Raw genomic sequence first — 19,293 nt, 5'->3', positions numbered from 1 at the left:
GTCGAAACAGGCTGGAGATGCAAAGGCAAAGGATGACCAGGAGAACGCGGCCGCGTCGAAGCAGGCTGGAGATGCAAAGGCAAAGGATGACCAGGCTGCTGCCCAGGCGCACGCCCAAGCTGAACAGGACAAGATCGCGGCTGAAGAGAAGCAGCAGGCGGCTCAGAAGGCGGCAGGACTCAAGAAGGAGGCGGATGACAAGGCGGCTGAGGATGCTAAGATCAAGAGCCAGACAGCCCAGTAGAAAGTTTTCTGATTATCTAGATTTAATATACCCATTTGCGAGAAGCTGTTCGGGAAGAGGATTTTCAGATCGTTGAAATGCTATCGGTGCCCATGGCCGGTAGATACGTGCACGAAAGACAAAGTGTTACACTGCCAGTATTTCCTGGCATCCAGTCGTCCTGGGAGAGATCGATTGGCACGGAGCGAATCTACCACACACAATGCAGCTATGGAGAGGCTGTCGGTGTTTGGTATTCGGAGACGGCGCTCGCACTGAATTGAGAGCGATATTTCCAACATACAGCATCATCTCCGAGATCGAACGGGACGCGGAAAGTTGTGGGCTGCCTACTTGAGCCAGACCTTTGCTGCTCCACTGGCACAGGGGCACAGAATCGCAGAAACTTCGCTTCCTTTCCATCGGACCATACGAATGGGTTAATGATGACTGACTGCCGGGCTGCTGGACCAATTTTCGATTCCGAATGTAGACGCATCGAAGCCTCCTCCGATATCGCGGTATTCCTAGGTTGAGGGCAACTTTAGCAGCGGAGGACAGCTTCGTCATCGCAAGTCAAGAGCTGATGTTGAAGGTCGCTCAACACTGCATACAGGCTGAGTGTCTCCAAAAGGTACCCTTTCTACCGCCGTGTAAACGATTATTGGTGCGAGGGCCAGTGAAGTTGAAGATTGCCGCCTCTCCTTGTGGTGTATCGACAACAACGCTTACGGATAGGTAGCTGCAAGCACAAAAAGCAGCAGCCTTGCGGAGAGTCAAATAGGGGGATCGAATGTCTTGCCATGTTGCCGTTGGTGTAGGGAACACACCTCAGGATTTTTGCCTGCTGCAGCTAGGGCGGCCAGTCAATTTCACCGGCCCTCGGAGGACTGACGGGGTCCAACTTCCACGTGCGAGGACTTTCGGGCCGGCAACCGGGATCATCGAGGGAGGTCCGAGGGGTGAAGAATCTGATAAGCTGTGGGTCCCGTGGGAGGTTGGTGGAAGTTTGATGTCGCAACGATGTGGAGCCAAAATCAACCTCCAAGGGTGACATCGCGCCATTCCGGTCTCGCGAACGGCACAGCCGGACTAAAAGAGTCAAGGCGTGCCCAGACGAGAGAAATCTCTTGACCGTCCTCGCCAAAGCTTGCCGRGCTCGGCGTGCTCATGCTCATGCTCACGATGCTTGCATTGCAAGAAGAGTCGTGATTCGACGCAACATGTGCCACGCGAGCCGTGGATGAGCATATTGATGGATCACTATTGTCATTGACCAGAGCTCGGTCGCCTGCGCTCGGCGCAAGTTCACCAATTGGGCAAGGAATCACGCTGGTCCGAGAACCCCAGTGTCTTTCTCTCGGGTCCACACGCCCCAACATGCTTGCTGCACATTGTCTTAGCGCTGCATCTCAAGAAAGATGATCTGATAATTACCCACCATCCCCCGTCTCTCGTTTCTACAGTACATCTTTTCGTCGCCGAACATGGGTGTTCTCGATCAAGTCCGTGGACGCAAGCTCCACCAGGTCGCCACCAACGGACACGACATTCACGAAGACGAGAAGCATCCCAAGGCCTCTCAGGATGGTACTTCATCCTCGGGATCCAGCACACTGAGTCTGGAGGCGCAGAACGAGAAGGAAATCGAGCAGCACCCCGGTATGGCAAACATGGATGGACGGCTCGACCCTTCTAATCAACATTGCAGACCAGGTCACACAGGACGCACAGCTTGGTGTGAAGAAGGCTGAGGCTGCGGCCCTTGTATGGACCAAGACGACTCTATATGCTACATACGCTTGGATCTGGGTAAGAATAGAAGGGCAAAAGGCGTACAAGGCAGTTCGGAATCACACGGGACTACGCCAGGCCCTGATCCACTTCGAAAGTGTCTCCTGCAATGCTAACCATTCCATCTTCAGGTCAACTTCTTCATTCTCGCCTTCTCCTCCAGCGTCATCAGCTATGGCACTATGGCAGCGTATTCGAACTTCCGGACGGCACCCGAAGTCGCCACAGCCAACATCCTGGCTTCCATCATCGGCGCCGTGATCAAGCTGCCTGTTGCGAGACTGCTCAACATCTGGGGCCGTGCCGAGGGCCTTTTGGTGTTCCTCGCCATATATCTCATCGGACTCATTGTCATCACAACTAGCAATGGCCCCAACAGCTATGCGGCTGGATATGTGCTCTACCAAGTCGGCTATGGTTCCCTCTACCTCATTCTAGATGTCTTCATGGCAGATACATCCGGACTCCGCAATCGTGCATTTGTCTTTGCATTCGCCTCTACACCATTCATCTGCACAGCCTTCACTGGTCCCCTTGCAGCCGATTCCATTCTGGCGATGACAACCTGGCGATGGTCTTCCGGCATCTTCTGTATAGTTGTGCCCATAACGATGATTCCACTTGCTGTGGTATTCAAGTTTTACCAGCGCAAGGCTGCAACTTTGGGTCTCTTCGTACACGAGCCAAGTGGACGTACTACACTGCAGAGCATTGTTCATTACATTCACGAGTTCGACGGTGAGTCCAGTCACATTCATTCTATTCACTTCGTGCTGATCTCAAACATAGTCGTCGGTGCTGTCTTGATCATGGTTGCATTCATCCTATTCTTGCTGCCGTTCAGCCTYGTCACCAATAATCGCGCCACATACGSAAGCGCCACATTCATCGCCATGGTGATCATCGGCTTCCTCATGTTCTTCGTCTTCTATGCATGGGAGAGGTTCTTTGCGAAAAAGCACTTCATCCGCTGGGAACTTTTGAAAGAAAGGACAGTCCTAGGTGCCTGCATTCTGTCGGCCGTCCTATTCTTCAGCTTCTACTCGTGGGACCTCTATTACTACAACTTTGTCAAGGTCGTATACGCATTGCCTGTCAGCCTGGCCGGATACATGCAACAGATCTACAACATAGGATCCTGTTTCTGGGTATGTATCAAAGGGCATAAGATATACAGGGTAGTTCGAAGGTTTCCTCCGAGCTACGCCATGTCTTTACCCACATTAGAAATTGTCACAAACATCGCTAATTCTTCTGAAAACGACAGGGAGTTGTTTTCGGCGTCTACATTCGCTACACCAAGCGCTTTAAGTACGCATGCCTCTTCTTTGGTTTGCCAATGATGTTCCTAGGTTCTGGACTCATGATTCACTTCCGCGGCAACGACTACGGCATTGGATACCTCGTCATGTGCCAACTGTTCATTGCCATTGCTGGTGGAACTTTGGTGATTGGTGAGGACATGGCAGTGATGGCGTCTGCCGACCGCGATGGGGTTCCAATGATGCTTTCCATCMTTGGTATTACTTCTGGCCTTGGCGGAGCTATCGGACAAGCARTCACTCAGGCCATCTACGGCGAGGTCTTCCCCAAAGCCCTGGCTCATGCTCTCCCTGCATCCGAGCAAGGGGCGGTGCAGACTCTTTTCAATGGCGGATACCTGGTCCAGGAACTATACGTCCCAGGCACACTCTACCGCACTGCTGTGGAATATGCATGGGGCCGCTACCAGTACTACTCGTGCATTACTGCAGTCACCTCTCTAGTCTTGGCCATTCCATGCATTGTTGTATGGAAGAACTATGATGTCGGCAAGAAGCAGAACAAGGGTGTCATGTTGTAGACATATGCATCGGGCGAGGAGTCGCTCGCAGAGGAGATTACCACAATTGATGAACAACGTCGTCAGACATACCTGGGTCAAACACTTCTTGACTCTGCCTCATCATGCTCCGTCTTTGAATGTCTACGACAGACTTTTGTGATTGCGTAAAGTTACCTGATCTTCCCCTATTCAGAGCTCGGTATCACTCATTGTAGCTGAAGCCCTGTTGCGGTCGTTACCTTATGTACCTCACTCGCCTCCGCCAAGCCCATGGTTTGAACTTCACCTCTAGCTTGCGACCGCAGAAAACCCTTCTATTTCCATCATCATCATCAAGGTGCTTGAGATTGATGATCCAAATGTATTGGACATGGATGGCTTGCGATCGCTTKGCATGAAGTCATTGGCGGGTTTCTGTGAAAACAGGATTGCACGCGCCAACACCAACCACGCCATCTCCTCATCAAAGGCGTTGTCTCCGGGCTGATGGTAACACAGGAACCCGTATTTCACAATCATGCCCGACTCACTGCACATTTTACTCAAGAACGACAGCGATCTCGATAACATCTTTGCCTATGTCACCGGCATTGCCATCCAACATGACAGCAAACGATGTCTCCTCAAAGCCAACGGCAAGGATCTCTACTTTCCCAAGGAAGTAAAAGACATTGGATCTCAGCTTGCTGAAGACTGCGCAATCCCACTTGGAGCTCCCGGAAATGGTAAGAGAGCCCCTCGATCGGGCACAGTCAAATGGGGCAGTTTTGACAGGCTATTGCCCTCGTAGAAGTCAACATCACCATCCCACAAATTGCTGGCGGTCGAATTTGGATATCGGAAGGAAATCTCACCTTCCTCCTCAATCCTGGAGGTCCAGCTTTGGTAGAGCCTTCGGTGCTTAACCCTAGTGATCCAAATGCAGGCGTCAATTTTGGATTCGCGGAGTTCACACTCAACGATGCTCAGCTGTACGCCAACATTAGCTATGTCGACATGGTGCCAAGAATACCCATCGCTCTCACTCTCCAACAAAACTCTGGAGAAGTTCAACATGTTGCAGKCATGGCTCCGGACGGTCTTGATCGAATGGCAGAGAGCCTTGCCACACAAGCACAACAAGATGGCCAACCATGGGATAAACTGGTAGTGAATCGTGACGGTCGGAATCTTCGGATTCTAAACGCTACACACGGAGGTGCAGTGGATGCCAATTTTGACGGCTACTTTGAACCTTTGGTTGAGCAAGTCTGGGAGAAGTACAAGTCCGGCACGAAGATGAAGATCAACACTCAAGCTGGAGAGGGCGTAATTGAGGGCCATGTAAACCACAAAGGAAAGCTCAAGATCGGCGACGAGGAATTCGACAAGCCCACGACTGCAGACATTCTTGGTTGTAACAGCGGGCCCTTTACCACTGGGCCTTCACCGGTTCGAAATGCGATTATACCTCGACTAGCCGCAGGGTTTGTTCGATCAGCTTTGCTCACCACGGAGAGTCATCCATCCACGCCGGATACGTTTTATCAGACAGACCCAACCAACCACTACGCTCGTCTAGTTCACGAACACAATGTTGACCGAAAAGGATACGCCTTCGCATATGACGACGTCCAGCCTGATGAAGGAGAGGATCAAAGTGGGAAGGTCAATGCTGGAGATCCCGTTCTCTTCACAGTGACTGTTGGAGGCAAGAGCGCCGCAGTGGGAGGTGATGTGAAGCCAGCACCACCACAGTCTGATGAAGGCCAGTCGTACGATCGACCACCGCCTCCTCCTCCTCCAGAGGCTGCACCAGCTCAGCAACAGAGTGGAAGGCAAAAGCTGCTGGGCAAGTTGGGAGGCTATGCGAAGGGTCTCATGAAGTGAGCCCTGATCTTTCTTGGCCATAGATTGTACTTCCAATGCATGACTTGATAGGAAGTTACGCGAATTGATAGGTTCGACGTTCACGGATGAATTGAGATCGTAAGTGCATTGTCTCTTCAGAATATTCTCTCGAACCTGTCATCCTTTCCAATGCATCAGAGAGTACATGCTCGTCCAAGGCCGGAGATATCTGCTCGTGAACAATCACCCAGGACAAAATCAAACTGGCCGACATTGAGTTCCGCCAAATTGACAGTCAACACACCCTGGTCTACCCCCTCCAATGATCTCCCATTTAATGCCAGTGGAGCTTGTCCATTCTCTGGTAGTAGTCGGCATCCGACTCGCCCTCGAATCGAGGTGTGTCCACTGCAGCCTTGCAAGTCTCCGAGACACAAATTCCCACAGCATTAACAAGTCCACCATCTCTGCAGTGATTGTCGAGGCGTCCCATATCGCAAGAGTCGCACTTGCGGTCCTTGTTATGACACTCTTCATTAGAGTTACACCCAAGGTCCTCACAGTCGTCTCTCTTCTGAAGAAAGTCGTCAAGAGTGACTGTGGCGTTCTCTCGAGGGTTGATTCCTGTACCGATACGCTTCGCCTTGCCTCCAACTTGAGCATTCTTCGTGTCGTATACCACCATCCAGTCACCCGCAGGCTCATGGACAGGCAAGTTAAGACTGGGGTTCCTGCTGTTCATCGATTCCGCAAAGAAGACTCTAGCATAGGCAGGGTTGAACTTGAAGATGGTTTTGCCATCAGCGTCTCTCCTTTCGGCAGTGGCGTCGATTTCATCGATAAACCAATGTCCATTCTTGTCCGCGATCAGGTTCTCCAGTTGTTCCTTGATGTGGAGAGCACTCTCGACATCGTATCTCTGATCGATAAAGTAGATTGCGTTCTGAGCGCACGCTGCTGCGTCTGGGAGTAAGGAATAGATGGTCAGCGATGTCTTCCATGTGTTCTTGTCTGTTGGCTACGTACAAGGCGTATCCGGCGACATGACTCTGTTCCCACCGTGCCACATCTGACCAACTTCAGGCTCGTGGCTGAACATGAACTCGCGGTCCAAGAGAGGCTCGCCACGGCACAATTTTGGCCAAGTTGTGAGCATTTGGCAACCCATGATCAAAATTGCTAGTGGTTTGATCATTGTTGGTAGGTCTTGGTGAGTACTTATAGAGAAAGATTAGATGATCTGCGGCGTGAGGCGGTGCAAAATCTTATGGTCAGGTCGACGGAGTTGACGGCATCGCCGCGATATATATGGTCGTTCGACGCCGTAGCCCTTTGACTGAGTAGCACTGGAGTGGCGTCGACCCATCCTTCGCGTTCTCAGTTACATCCTTCAGTATTGCATGTTGACCAGAGATGTCATCATGAGACTACACAACAGATGCGGAGAGACACAGCTGTACAGCGATCCTTCGGGGAAGGATGGGCGAAGCTTAATTGTGCTTGACTCATGGCTGTTTAGGATACGATCGTCAGTAGGAGCTGTTAAGCTAGACTGCAGGAATAATCTGGGGCTAGGAAGTCTGTCAGAGCTCGTACAAAGCGAAGCGTCGTCTCGAGGCTCAACAGTCAAGATGGTCGCAGGGGGATCAAGACCTTCCCGACTCGGCTGCTCTAGTTCTAGCAGGTCTTATAAAGGCACGAATGGTACCCAGCAATGACTTACCATCTTACCCGCAGCTGGTCTTGGGATACTCATGCTGATCATTCCGATACTGTAGGATTCGGTTGCACTTTTTAGTTGCATTCAGACACAACACTTCCTTCGACTTATTGCCAAGCAAGTCGGCCAAGCCTCGCTTCCTTCGCCTTGATGGAATAGGAAGAGTTGCTTGCATGACTGCCGAATGAGGCATCGTTCATGTCAGGAAGCAATGTGTAGGATTACTGCACAACGTCATATGTTCGATCCGCCAAGGGCCATTGTTCCTGGAGAGACTTTGTGTTACCAGACTCAGAGACCTCGCAAGCTCTTGAGCGTTGTCACATCCCTGTGCCAACCGATTCATGCCCAGACGCTCACTTTATTAACGTCCAGAWAATGCTCATCATCTCAAGTGTGGCGACAATGCTGCTGCCAAGACTCTGTCTGACTGCGTTGACATTGAAGACAGAGACGCTCCTTTTCTTCATCGCCGTTGGACCGGCCGTGACAAACTCAACCCTGAGCACACGTCAGGGCAAAGGACCAGTAGCATCGGTTGGTTTTGCCGTGAGGTAACAGCGCATCAGTGACAAGCGCTGATTACTCGTGCCACGAAGTGCCCTGGCGATGAAAGCATCCTGGCGTAGCAGACTGGATACAACACCACGTTCAGGGGCGGATGTCTGAATAACCCACCAGTACCAGCGTATTTGGGCCGTGTTCCGAATTGTGCTTCCTTTGCTGCCATGGAGTGTGGGAAGCATTGTGACCATAACCCATTCACCATTGCAGCAAGAGGTGTATGCCTGGTACAGCAAGCAGGAAGGCTTGCGCATGTCGCTTGAGTATCATGAACCGACTGCTCACCGGACTTATCAGCCAGTGAAGTTCTGGAGAATGTGCTTCGTGGGATCACAACGGCGGTGAGCGGCCATTGTATCGTCGGACTGAAGGCAGCAACCTCCTTCGGCTCGCTAAACGGGATGCCATGGTTGCAGGGGCTCGTTCGAGCATCTGCAGTACATCACGCCCTGGCTGTAATGCCCAGGTACCTATGCTTGCGTAGTGTTTGGARCGGTTCACCATCGCTGTACAGGCTCGGCTCCGTTACGGGCTCTTGGCTGATAAATGCCGTCCAGGGAGATGATCCACCTTGCATATGCAGCCGATCACAGCCGCATGCTCGTTAGACGACGAGTAGGGCTATTCCACGTGTGTGGGTGCTCAATGCACCTGTACGAGACTTTACAGCACCTGCAGCACAAATGCCCGATTGGATCACAATGCCGGTCGACTCGTTCGATGCCTCGATTGGCTGGAACAACTCCACGCAGTTGGAAGTCGAGGTATGCGCGAAGCGAAGGACAGTGCCAGTTTCGCTTGATGGCGAGGATAGGTACTGTAGAGCCTAGGACGCGTCGGAACCGGGCGTGCGGTGCACAGGTGATGTTGTGTGACGTGGGGAGGGAGCGAATGGTGGAGCAATCAGAAGACAAACCCGCACGGACATGACGAGGGGCGGCAGAGACAGCAACTCCAAGCTTGACATCTCCCTCACATCCATCCATGCACAACACTCCACTGTTTCAGCTCGAGCTACMCGCACATTCTGACCTGCCCGCGTAGAGCTCCTTGTTCACCAAACACTGCCATTCCCACCGGCAGCAACGAACCTCACCGCCCACTCCGCCGACCCCCACCACCACGACACACGATCAAGCCAAGCTAGCTGCGGCGCATCGAATTCGGACGTGGCGCACTGTCAGCTGTACCTGCATCCCTTGGAAGCAAGACCTACGCGACTTGCACGTGCAGCATCCACCACACGCAGGCCAGCTCCATATATTCCCGCTTGCTGGCTCCTGTCGTAGAGCTACAGCATCCACTTCAATTCAACCCCACCCACACGACCAGCGTCCTCGCAACGACAACCACATCCCGCGCCAACATGGCTCAGACTGCATCCGCCCAGATGTCTCCGGCCTCTGTGCCTAAGCGGCCAAGAGGTCAGCCAAAGAACAACTTCCTGGTTTGTCCCAAGCTCACCATCTTTTAGGTATCCTCAAGAACTCCTCCTCGTTTCGGCAGGCATCGCCCGAGACCGCTACAAGTCCTACGCCAGAGAAATCTGCTCCGACAGACGATGCTRCCAGCAAGTCTGAATCTGTTGTTGACAGGCCCGGCATGCCGCCACGCGAGCTGTCCGAGAAGGAAATCACACTCATGAACACGGAGCGAAACGCCGGCAACAGCCATCGTCGCACAAGCAGCAATCCTCGCAGTAGCATCAGCCGACGTCAGTCAGCCCAGAGCGGAACAGGCGAGTCAGGCGAGGGCGAGTCGGATGGTATGCGTTTGAAATGGGACGAGGCCAATCTCTACCTGAACGAGGGCCAAATGGGTGGCCGCATGAAGATTGACGAACCGAAGACGCCATACGCCAAAAACTACGACCCCACTGAGGACGAAGACGAGATCTCCACCATCAATGCCCAAGAGCTGGCAGTCGACGAGCTTGAGATGAACAGGATGGGTTCGGGAGTTCGCAAGAATTCCGGATCGCGTGCCAAAGACAACGAAATCCCGGACATTGACATTGGCCAGCCCGAGCTGGAGCCTCTCTCGCGGGCAGATAGCGACAGCGAGCGTAAAGTCCAGGTCGCGAGCGAGGATCCACGTGAGAACGGCAGCCATCATGGCGAGGATGACACATCGGGCATGAGTCAGGAAGAGCAGGAGAAGCACAAGAAGTTCGAAGACATGCGCAAGAAGCACTACGAGATGAAGAACATAAAGTCTCTTCTCGGGTATGTTCTGCTTCGTTCCCAATTTGCATGCGCATCACTGACATTTCTACAGCCATCCTGAGGAGCTCGATGCAATGGAGGAGGACGAAGACTAGTGTAGCGACAAACTTATTGAGCAGTGTCCGATAGTCGATCATTCAGCGTTGAAGCGTACTGGCACAGCACGGCGTCTTTGAGGTTGGGGCAATGCGAAATTGAACATGGCCAGGCATTTGAAAGGAATGGACGAAGAGCATCATGAATTTCCGGATACTCTACCTGAGTCGAGAGGCAAAGGTGGCGGATTGATATTGCGGCAGACAATCGCTTTTGAAACAGTACGCAAATTCTGGCATCTCAAAAATGACATTGATCAATGCAGCATCGTACATATCTTCCATGTCGTGCGACTTTTCGATGCATCGGCGCGGAATGCGACGTCTAAACCTCCAACTCCGTTGTGTCAAGAGGGCTGCGAGCTATCACAGTAAGTCCGGCAGACAATGTATCTGATATTGACAACGTCTCGGCTTAGGATGGCTGGCGGTACAGCCGTTTTCCCCAAGCCAGCCCGTCGGATATTCGCTACTACTTTCTTGACCACTACTCACAGGGCGACGAGGCTAGTCTTTTGCTGGTGAATGCCATCCTTTGTGATCAAGCCTTTGGCTGGTTCATAGGCGTTCAAGACTTTATCAGGAGTCCTCAGGTCGGGACGACCTGCATTGACATTTGACAAAGATCGAAATGTCTTGGTCAATTTATACGACACTCATTGCACACGAGTTGGCGATCAAACGACACTACATTGTCAACATGAGACTAAAGTCATCTCCTAGCGATGGAAATTAATCTGGGGCGCTACCCACGAGGCGTCGATCATCAGATGTGGACGTTTTGCACACCACCAAGCGTTTGACCTGAAGGCTGAAACTCGCAACGGCGAAGCATTTTCCATCTCCATTCGGCCAGCCTTATAGCGCTCAACACAAAACCAGCCACTAGGGCGACGACATGTTATATACGGAATCTAAGGTAAGCGGAATTTCCTCTTTACTCACTCGCATTTTTACAGAGCAGAGCGACCAACTACTTACGCTCATTTGGCTCCTACTGCAACTTTGACAAGATGAAGCTCATCAACTTCTCTTCGCTTCTTATTTTTACTTCTTCGTCACTAGCACAGACCTTTGAAAAGTTCACTGACGACAACGGTATTACCTTCTGGCAAGGGACTTGGTCAACGGGCGTCGGCGATGGAGATTCACAACTGGGCATGGCATTGCCTGATGCTTCACAAGACACCCTTATCAACGAATACATCGGCAGACTCGTTGTTTCTCGCCCTGAGAGCGGAACATGGTTGGGAATCGGTCACAACTCTGGCATGACTGGCAATTTGCTATTGCTCAGCTGGGTCAATGAAGATGACAACAGTGTGATGACATCCTTCCGCTACGCAAGTGGTTACACGGAGCCAGCAATCTACGACGGAAATGCAACCTTGGGTGTCATCTCATCGAGCGTGAATGACACGCATTACGAGCTTACTTACAGATGTCAGGATTGTTGGGCTTGGTATGTGTTCTGAACCCAATTCATCGACGAGCCTCCCGCTGACAACTTATCCTCACAGGGATCACGATTCTGTCCCGGGATCACAGCTACCAAAGACTACCACCAAAGCTGCTCAAATCATGGGATGGGCACAAGCCACCGACGCTCCGACGAACCCCAATGAGAAGGATTCTGGAATCCGCCAGCACGCCGCAGTTGGCGCATTTGCTGTGACCGTCGAATCTGCGAGGAACACAGCATATACAGACTGGACCTCCCTGGCCTCAGCATCAGCCACAGCTACTGCGACTGGTGTGGATGCCAGTCCAACCGGAAATGTGACAACTCCTACTTCACCAACCAACTCCACTGTGACCTCCGCTGCTTGCGCAGAGAATAGAGTCATTTCCAACACGACATTCGACTACATTGTCGTCGGCGCTGGCGCTGGCGGTATTCCTCTAGCCGATAAGCTGTCTGAAAGTGGAGCCAGTGTCTTGTTGATCGAAAAGGGTCCACCATCTTCGGGACGCTGGGGAGGTACCATGAAACCAGAGTGGCTCGTGGGCACCAATCTCACTCGTTTTGACATCAACGCCTTGAACAATGAGGTGTGGCGAGACTCCGAGGGTATAGCATGTTCAGATGTTGCAACTATGGCGGGCTGTGTGCTCGGCGGCGGTACCGCGGTGAATGCTGGCCTCTGGTGGAAGCCAAACCCCGAGGACTTCGACTACAACTTCCCAGAGGGCTGGAAAGCTGCTGATATGGAGGGTGCCATCGACCGTACGTTCTCCAGAATCCCATTCACTCAAACGCCCTCCATGGACGGACGGATCTACCAAGGTCAGGGGTACGACATTATTGGTGGAGCTCTCGCTGCATCTGGTTGGAAGAATGTCACAGCGGGCGATGAGCCTGCTGAGAAGAATCATACATTCTCTCGTCCGAATCACATGTACAGTAACGGAGAGCGGGGAGGTCCATTGGCAACATACCTGGTCACTGCCAATGAACGGGAGAACTTCCAACTCATGGTCAACACCACAGTCCACAGAGTACTTCGAGACGGCGCACGTATCACTGGCGTAGAAACCGGTGCTACTCTTGACGGCGGTCAATGCGGTACAATCAACGTCACTCCCGGAACTGGCAAGGTTATCCTCAGCGCTGGAGCCTTTGGTACCCCAAAGATCCTCTTCCGTTCCGGAATTGGCCCAAAGGACCAGCTCGACATCGTCTCCAAGGCGGAGGGTGACGCTATGGTCACTAGCAGTCAATGGATCGATCTTCCGGTCGGCCGCAACTTGGATGATCATGCCAACACGGACATTGTCATAACTCACCCCAACGTTACCAGCTACGACTTTTATGGAGCATACGAAAAACCGATCGTGAGCGATGTGGACCGCTTCCTCGCCAACCGAACTGGTATGCTTACCCAGTCAGCACCGAACCTAGCAACCGTTTTCTGGCAAGAGATTACCGGAGCCGACGGCATTACACGCCAACTCCAATGGACAGCCCGCGGAGAAGGTAGCCATGGCATAGTCGATGAAAAAGCCATGACCATCTCCCAATACCTTGGCCGTGGAGCGATCGGACGTGGGCGAACCACCATCACGCCAGCATTGAACATGGTTATCTCTGAAGTTCCTTATCTCAAAGACGAAAACGATGTTGCGGCTGTCGCTGCAGGAATCGAATCCCTGAGGCAAGCTCTCGCAACAGATCCGTCGATTCAAATCGTACATCCGCCTGCCAATCAGACAACGGAAAAGTTCCTGGCGGACTACCCGCTGACACCAGGCGCTCGAAGTGCAAACCACTGGATTGGGACTTGCAAAATGGGCCTTGATTCTGGTCTCGATAACGGTACTGCCGTGGTGGATACCAATACCAAAGTTTACGGCACTGATAACCTGTTCGTTGTTGATGCTGCTGTTTTCCCTGGCATGGTGACCACGAACCCCAGTGCGTTGATCGTCAGTGTTGCTGAGCATGCTTCGGAGAAGATTATGGCATTAGATGCCAGTGCCGGTGCTGAGAATGCTTCCGAAAAGATTGTGGCATTAGATACCAGTGTCGGTGCGGAGCGGACCATCAGATTGACTGCTAAGAGGTTTGAAGGAGCTAGAAAGAAGTAAAGGGCCTGGCGCTCTGTATGATTGTCTGGAGGCATTTTATGAAGGAAGAGTTCAACATTGATACCACTTTTAGCGGACAGCATTACATTGAATATGAATTAGCGATATGTGTATCTTACATGGCAGAAAGCTCGTCCCTGTCACGTCCGCTTCCTCATGGCATAGAAGTGATCGGTTCGAGCCATCAGACGATGCTCGCGGCACCGCAGTGGAATGCGTGGGAGCTGCACACGCAAGCTGAAATGTACTCTTGTAACTCGTTCGCTTCGCGCCTCTGAAGGGACGGGGAATTACATCCAAGGTTCCCATTGATAGCTAGCATCTGGAGCCGCTTCGATGTGCCGCAAAATAGCGTGAAGAGATGTGCCTAGACGAGCTCATGTTTCATCCTTGCGAGACATGGGTGTCAGCCTTCAGGGTGCATACATTGTGGGGCAAGTGAACCCTCCTCGCAGATAACATGCATGCGGAAGGTTATTGTTCCGCATTCCAACCACCTCGTGCGTTGGAGGGTGGACCACATGCTGCTTTGCGAACACATGTCTCGGCTTAGTCCAGGATGTCACTATCAAATGGCCTAGATCTCGATCGCCGCCCTTGTTACCTTAGCGTTACTGTTGAGTATATGATTCTCAAGGAAGCAATTGAATGGCAGCACACCTTAGCATCGCAAAGGCATTCCTGATGAGCGTCGTTTCTTTCGGCTTGACAATTTTCGAACGGACAGGTTCTCATACTTGTTCGTCTGGTCGGTCGCGTCGCTTGCAGGTGCCATGTTTAATCCCAGATGTCATGCACTCAGCCGAGCCCACCCACACCCTTGCAGCGCACGGTGACCCGTGTCCTCGCAGAATGACAATCCTATGGGGGCTGTCTTGGCAGTTGGAACGTCTACCGCCGGACGCGCGCGGCTGTAAATGGTTCGGTATCGCAGAGGAGGCGATACTTTGGCTGTTCCTGCCGTAGGTGCTCGTTAAATGCACTGCGCCGCGCCGGAAGAAGTGGAGAACGAGATCGTGACGATGCCGAGTGCAAGAGGTACGCAAGCGTCATCTGCTGTGCAATCTCGATACATACAAGACCTGCCACATCAACAGAGTCACATCGGTTCAACGTCGGCCATCGTGCTGCGCTGGAGCAAACACACTGATGATCAGTGCGCCCGGCCAGCCCCGATTCGCCGAGTCTAAGTTTAAGCTAACATTCGAAGGCGGGACCACGACCCCTCAACCACATCCCATTCCTCTGACAACCCTATCCAGCACAGCAGAATCCGCGATAGTGACATTGTGTCACATGTCAGGCGTGCGCCATGTCGATTGTCGGCTTACGCGACTGGAGTGCTCCCGACTGCATGGACCCGAGTAACTTTCATGGTAGAGTAGGCTCCTCCGGCGGTTCTCGGAATGACCTGGATGTGATTGCAGAGAGCTATCGTCGCGATTGCAAGTAGGTTGAATGCTTAGCCTGGACTACCAGTTCCTAGGCATTGTGGATCAGACCTCGAAATCGGCAGTATCCAACTGGATAAGTACCTACTATAATACAACAGAATCGCTACGGCCCGGCGCAAGCCACATACACCTGCGTATTTATCCCACGCACGGCAAGCAACCACGCTCTAGCCGCTCCCAAAAGGTCTTCCAGGTGAGGGGAAGCCTGCTGCTAACTGGTCGATTCAAGACAATATCCCACGCTGGTTGCATATACCTGCAGGCTGTGCAGCTGCTTGGATCAAGTCCCCGAATTTACTGCTTCCAATTGGGTTCTACGTTCTTTGAGTTGGCAGAACGACATCAAAAACAACCACGTCCGACAATCTAGAGTTTCGTCGGCGTCACGTCCAACCGCCGTATCCTACTTGGACCCAGGCCATACCTCATTCGCCTGCTACTACATTGACTCAATCGTCATTGTCAACCCACATCTGATCAACCAACACCTGATAGGTCTGCAACAACTTCGGCGTTGTGGAACTCTACACTGCTGCATCAACGACGTTCGTCTAGTGTGCTGGCAACCTACGTAAACTTACACCGAGCTAAGGTCCAAGAGCACACGATTTCCACCTCGGCCGTCATCAGCTGTATCTCAACCTTGCTCGCAGCAACTCGTCCTACCTACCACCACCGCGGCAGACCTTGATTTGGAGACTTAATATCACCGAAGCCAAGCGCGAAAACCTTCCCGGGGCAGACATAATCTGGCACATGTTCCTGTCGACCCAATATGGGCCAACCAGTTCTTGAGTCTAGTACACTCCTGAACGCGCAAATTGGTTTCTTGGTATGTCACAACGCGACGATGTACTGTAGGTAGATACTAATAATGAAGTAGAGGACACACCTTGCCTTGATTCACATCCCGCCTTCTGCATTCCCCCTATTCCTACAGCCAATTCTGACACTACTACTACACAACAATCAACGAGACGAAGATGGCCAAGTCATTCAGCCTAACAAATACTGGAACCACTGGTCTCCATTCGTTAACGTATCAATCACACCAAACGAGTGCTCGATTGTCTGCCCACGAAAGGATGCCGATGCTCTCTTTGCTCCTTTGATACGCGGACTCAGTGTGCAACTTCAACAGTCAGTCTCCATTAGCGAGGAAGACTTTATATCTATCAATRTCGCTGGCGAGGGCCTGGAAGCTGGACAACGAGTTCTAGACCTGACCAGCCCTCTTGCACTAGCTGGTATTCCGATCTTCTTCATCACAAGCTACTTTTCAGACTTCATACTAGTCCCTTTGAGTGCAAGACCGAGAGTGATAAAAGCCTTGGAAGAACGAGGCTTTGTTTTCGAAGCATTGGACGATGATGGGGAGGCAGGCCAGATGTGGAATCCGGCGTCTCCATTCATAAATCCCAGCCATCAACGTCCTGGATCCGCATCATCATTCGACTTTCACGTCAAACCTGGAACTCCGCCTCCAACCAGTGTATCTGAACTACAAACCAAGACGTTCAAGCTACTTTCCCGCAATAATATTGTGCCGCATGTCGATCGATCCATCGAGCTGGTGACTTGTGCAGGGATAAAGGATACCACACCCTGCTCAGCCGAAATCCACTTCATTGAGGGAAAACTCCAACTCGGCATGACAAGGTTGCTGACCAGCGTGCCGGCTCCAAGGTTCTTCTCAGTGACATTGACCGACACCGAGTCTGCATCATTCACCATGGAGAGGCGACTACTGGACTACTTCCCGGATGGAGGCGAAGATCTTCTACTTGGTGCAGAGAGTCCAGGACAAGTGCCCATAACCTTGGACCTGAAGGACTTGCCGCTTGAGAGCACGGGAATAGTATGCGGTGTCTCTAGCCGCTTGACTGATGGGATGAGAGGGCGCATTGGAGAGGACATGTTTAATATGTCATATTTGAGCACTTCCAAGGCTGGACATGTCATTGTATATGAAGATGAGTTGGATGAGGTTCTCGAGGCGTTGGAAGGCGCGCAGATGCATGGATGTGAATGAAGAAACTTCCTGTAGTAGTTGTACCAAAATTACGATGTTCATGACAACGCTTTGTTCGGTATCTCATTGCGTCAGTGTGGGATGAGAGGTCCAGAGGGCCACATATCCTCAAAGACAGTCAAACTGGCTGGGAAAATCATGTGGAAGGTATCAAAGGTCGGAAAATGTTGATATCGCCGCCGTGCCCATTGCAGTCGAACTTAGCGCTCCGCATCCGTGGGGCCGCCCAGTCACTGCCCCGTTCCCTAAATACGCCGAGCAGTCCCTAGCAGATGCCAAACGAGTTCCCAAGGCCGACGCTTCCATTTTAAAAAGCAAGAAGCCGACGTGCGAGCGCAGAGGGATCCGCGAGAGCACTGGAGGCGACCCGCAGGCCAGACGCCCACTGTATGCGTTTTCCGTGTTTGGAGCTACCTTAGTGGCATACAGAGGATTGGTTGTGAACGAAGCCGCTGTATTTGGAGCCTGCGGAAGCGTTCTAGCATGAACAATCATGCGCTGCCTGACAGATACAATGCTTGGCCTTCTTGTGTGTGGGAAGCGTCTCCGTCACCATATACGCCCGTACGCTATCGTCGGACGCTGTCGGAAAGCAATCGAGGCCATGTTGATTACCGTGGCTAGTATGACATGCTTTTATCTTCAAGTGGAAGTCGAAGAAGAAGCCCTCGATGGTAGCGAGATTGCTATAGAGCATCTCGAGGATTCCATTCTTCTCTCATTCCTATCCAGGTTGCAGAGGGTATCCCTACAGATACTGTCCACAAAGACCTTCAGTAAGACAGAGTCTGGTGGAGCATACTCGTATGCTATTGCGATCTCCCAGGAGCCCATACGCTGCGAGACCAAGGAAGTGATCGAGCGTCTCATTGCCAAATTCCGGAGGTTCGGGATACCTGATGAAGTCAACGAGTCTCTTAGACGTCGTTCTCGAAAATCACATCGTCTCCTATATGCGTATAATGCATGTGAGAGTCGATGATTCCCAGGAGAAGCGTGACCCGTGCTTGGCCTTACCTACTAGGTAGGCAGCCCGCGAATTCCCATAACTTGATCAACCGAATTCGTCTTTGGGATATCAGCCCCCGACTCACAGCGGCTGTCGAGCGGTCGTCATGAATGGTCATAATGAGTTCGGGAATTGTTTCTTCGGTGGCATAGTGCATGAAGAGTCTGAAAGTCTCTACATCACAGCCCGGGAGGTACAGACGTCGTTTCTTGCCTCCATAGAGCCGCCCTCCAATGCTTTCATGAAGTACGACGATAAGGTCCGGCACAAAAGGGCTTTCGAGACTAAGAAGGGCTTCTTCTCCCCTTCGAGATTAATTTGAACCAGCCCGTCGTGTAAGAAACTAAGAAATGTCAGTACGATCTGCTGGCCGATGCTCCCTGCAACCTCATGAGCGACCCTACCGGCCGGTATATCTGTAGGCATCAGAAGACCAGCGATGCTTCGAGCGCTGAAAATCATCCCGGGAGTCCGTTGGAACTCCGAATGCCACTTACTCCTGTAATGCCGATTCATCTACCATCTCATCGTATTTACGCTTGCGTTGCGACGGCGGAATGTATGCACTCGACGCGCAGCTTCCGGTGAAGCCATACTCAGTTGCAAAGTAATTTTCAAGGCCAGGAGTTGGAGGTGATACTTCTGTATGAAAATGTTGACAAGTTTGAAATGGTCTGAAGGGATTTCGCGGGGGACATCCGATTTAGATGGTGTCGAGGAGGTGGTGCGCATCGGTACGAGGCGGAACCGCAGAAGTGGAAAGCAACCGGACATCGCAAGCAACGCTCTCCTTGGCACAGATACATCTCATACCGAAAACAGCCCTTCCATTGAAACTAAGTACCGTGTGTGGCGAGGAGCGCCCGGCCTTTCTATAACCTCGTTATGCGTAACCGGCTCCGAACGCCTTGCTGTTTCAATCAATCATCAACTC

At 52.0% G+C, this 19,293-nt stretch overlaps 7 protein-coding genes; 6 read left to right on the top strand and 1 right to left on the bottom strand.

The window, feature by feature from the left end:
- RCC_07250 (uncharacterized protein) overlaps positions 1–244 on the top strand; it is a gene marked incomplete at both ends in the record, with an annotated part of 1,254 nt that extends 1,010 nt beyond the window's left edge. The window contains one exon of the mRNA XM_023772508.1: positions 26–244. Within this exon, the coding sequence (XP_023628276.1) occupies positions 26–244 (219 nt within the window).
- A 1,466-nt stretch (positions 245–1,710) lies between these two features.
- On the top strand, positions 1,711–3,860 carry RCC_07249 (probable siderochrome-iron transporter; the record flags this gene model as incomplete). XM_023772507.1 has 5 exons in its annotated part: positions 1,711–1,885; positions 1,935–2,035; positions 2,149–2,755; positions 2,807–3,165; positions 3,285–3,860. 5 exons carry the CDS (start codon positions 1,711–1,713, stop codon positions 3,858–3,860), a joined length of 1,818 nt encoding a protein of 605 aa, XP_023628275.1.
- Positions 3,861–4,359: 499 nt separating this feature from the next.
- RCC_07248 (related to laminaripentaose-producing beta-1,3-guluase (LPHase)) lies at positions 4,360–5,711 on the top strand (the record flags this gene model as incomplete). XM_023772506.1 has 2 exons in its annotated part: positions 4,360–4,567; positions 4,633–5,711. The coding sequence occupies 2 exons, from the start codon at positions 4,360–4,362 to the stop codon at positions 5,709–5,711; spliced, it is 1,287 nt and encodes a 428-aa protein (XP_023628274.1).
- A 295-nt stretch (positions 5,712–6,006) lies between these two features.
- On the bottom strand, positions 6,007–6,840 carry RCC_07247 (uncharacterized protein; the record flags this gene model as incomplete). XM_023772505.1 has 2 exons in its annotated part: positions 6,007–6,635; positions 6,699–6,840. 2 exons carry the CDS (start codon positions 6,838–6,840, stop codon positions 6,007–6,009), a joined length of 771 nt encoding a protein of 256 aa, XP_023628273.1.
- A 2,482-nt stretch (positions 6,841–9,322) lies between these two features.
- Positions 9,323–10,276, top strand: RCC_07246 (related to Glc8 protein; the record flags this gene model as incomplete). XM_023772504.1 has 3 exons in its annotated part: positions 9,323–9,380; positions 9,431–10,181; positions 10,234–10,276. 3 exons carry the CDS (start codon positions 9,323–9,325, stop codon positions 10,274–10,276), a joined length of 852 nt encoding a protein of 283 aa, XP_023628272.1.
- Positions 10,277–11,289: 1,013 nt separating this feature from the next.
- RCC_07245 (related to cellobiose dehydrogenase) lies at positions 11,290–13,864 on the top strand (the record flags this gene model as incomplete). XM_023772503.1 has 2 exons in its annotated part: positions 11,290–11,738; positions 11,797–13,864. The coding sequence occupies 2 exons, from the start codon at positions 11,290–11,292 to the stop codon at positions 13,862–13,864; spliced, it is 2,517 nt and encodes an 838-aa protein (XP_023628271.1).
- Positions 13,865–16,093: 2,229 nt separating this feature from the next.
- Positions 16,094–17,350, top strand: RCC_07244 (uncharacterized protein; the record flags this gene model as incomplete). XM_023772502.1 has 2 exons in its annotated part: positions 16,094–16,150; positions 16,202–17,350. The coding sequence occupies 2 exons, from the start codon at positions 16,094–16,096 to the stop codon at positions 17,348–17,350; spliced, it is 1,206 nt and encodes a 401-aa protein (XP_023628270.1).
- Between the last annotated feature and the right edge of the window lie 1,943 nt (positions 17,351–19,293).

The sequence above is a fragment of the Ramularia collo-cygni genome (assembly GCF_900074925.1).
Source record: "Ramularia collo-cygni strain URUG2 genome assembly, contig: RCC_scaffold11, whole genome shotgun sequence".
Taxonomy (NCBI): Eukaryota; Fungi; Ascomycota; class Dothideomycetes; order Mycosphaerellales; family Mycosphaerellaceae; genus Ramularia; species Ramularia collo-cygni.
Note: the sequence above shows the minus strand (reverse complement) of the source record. Positions and strands in the feature narration are given on the sequence as shown.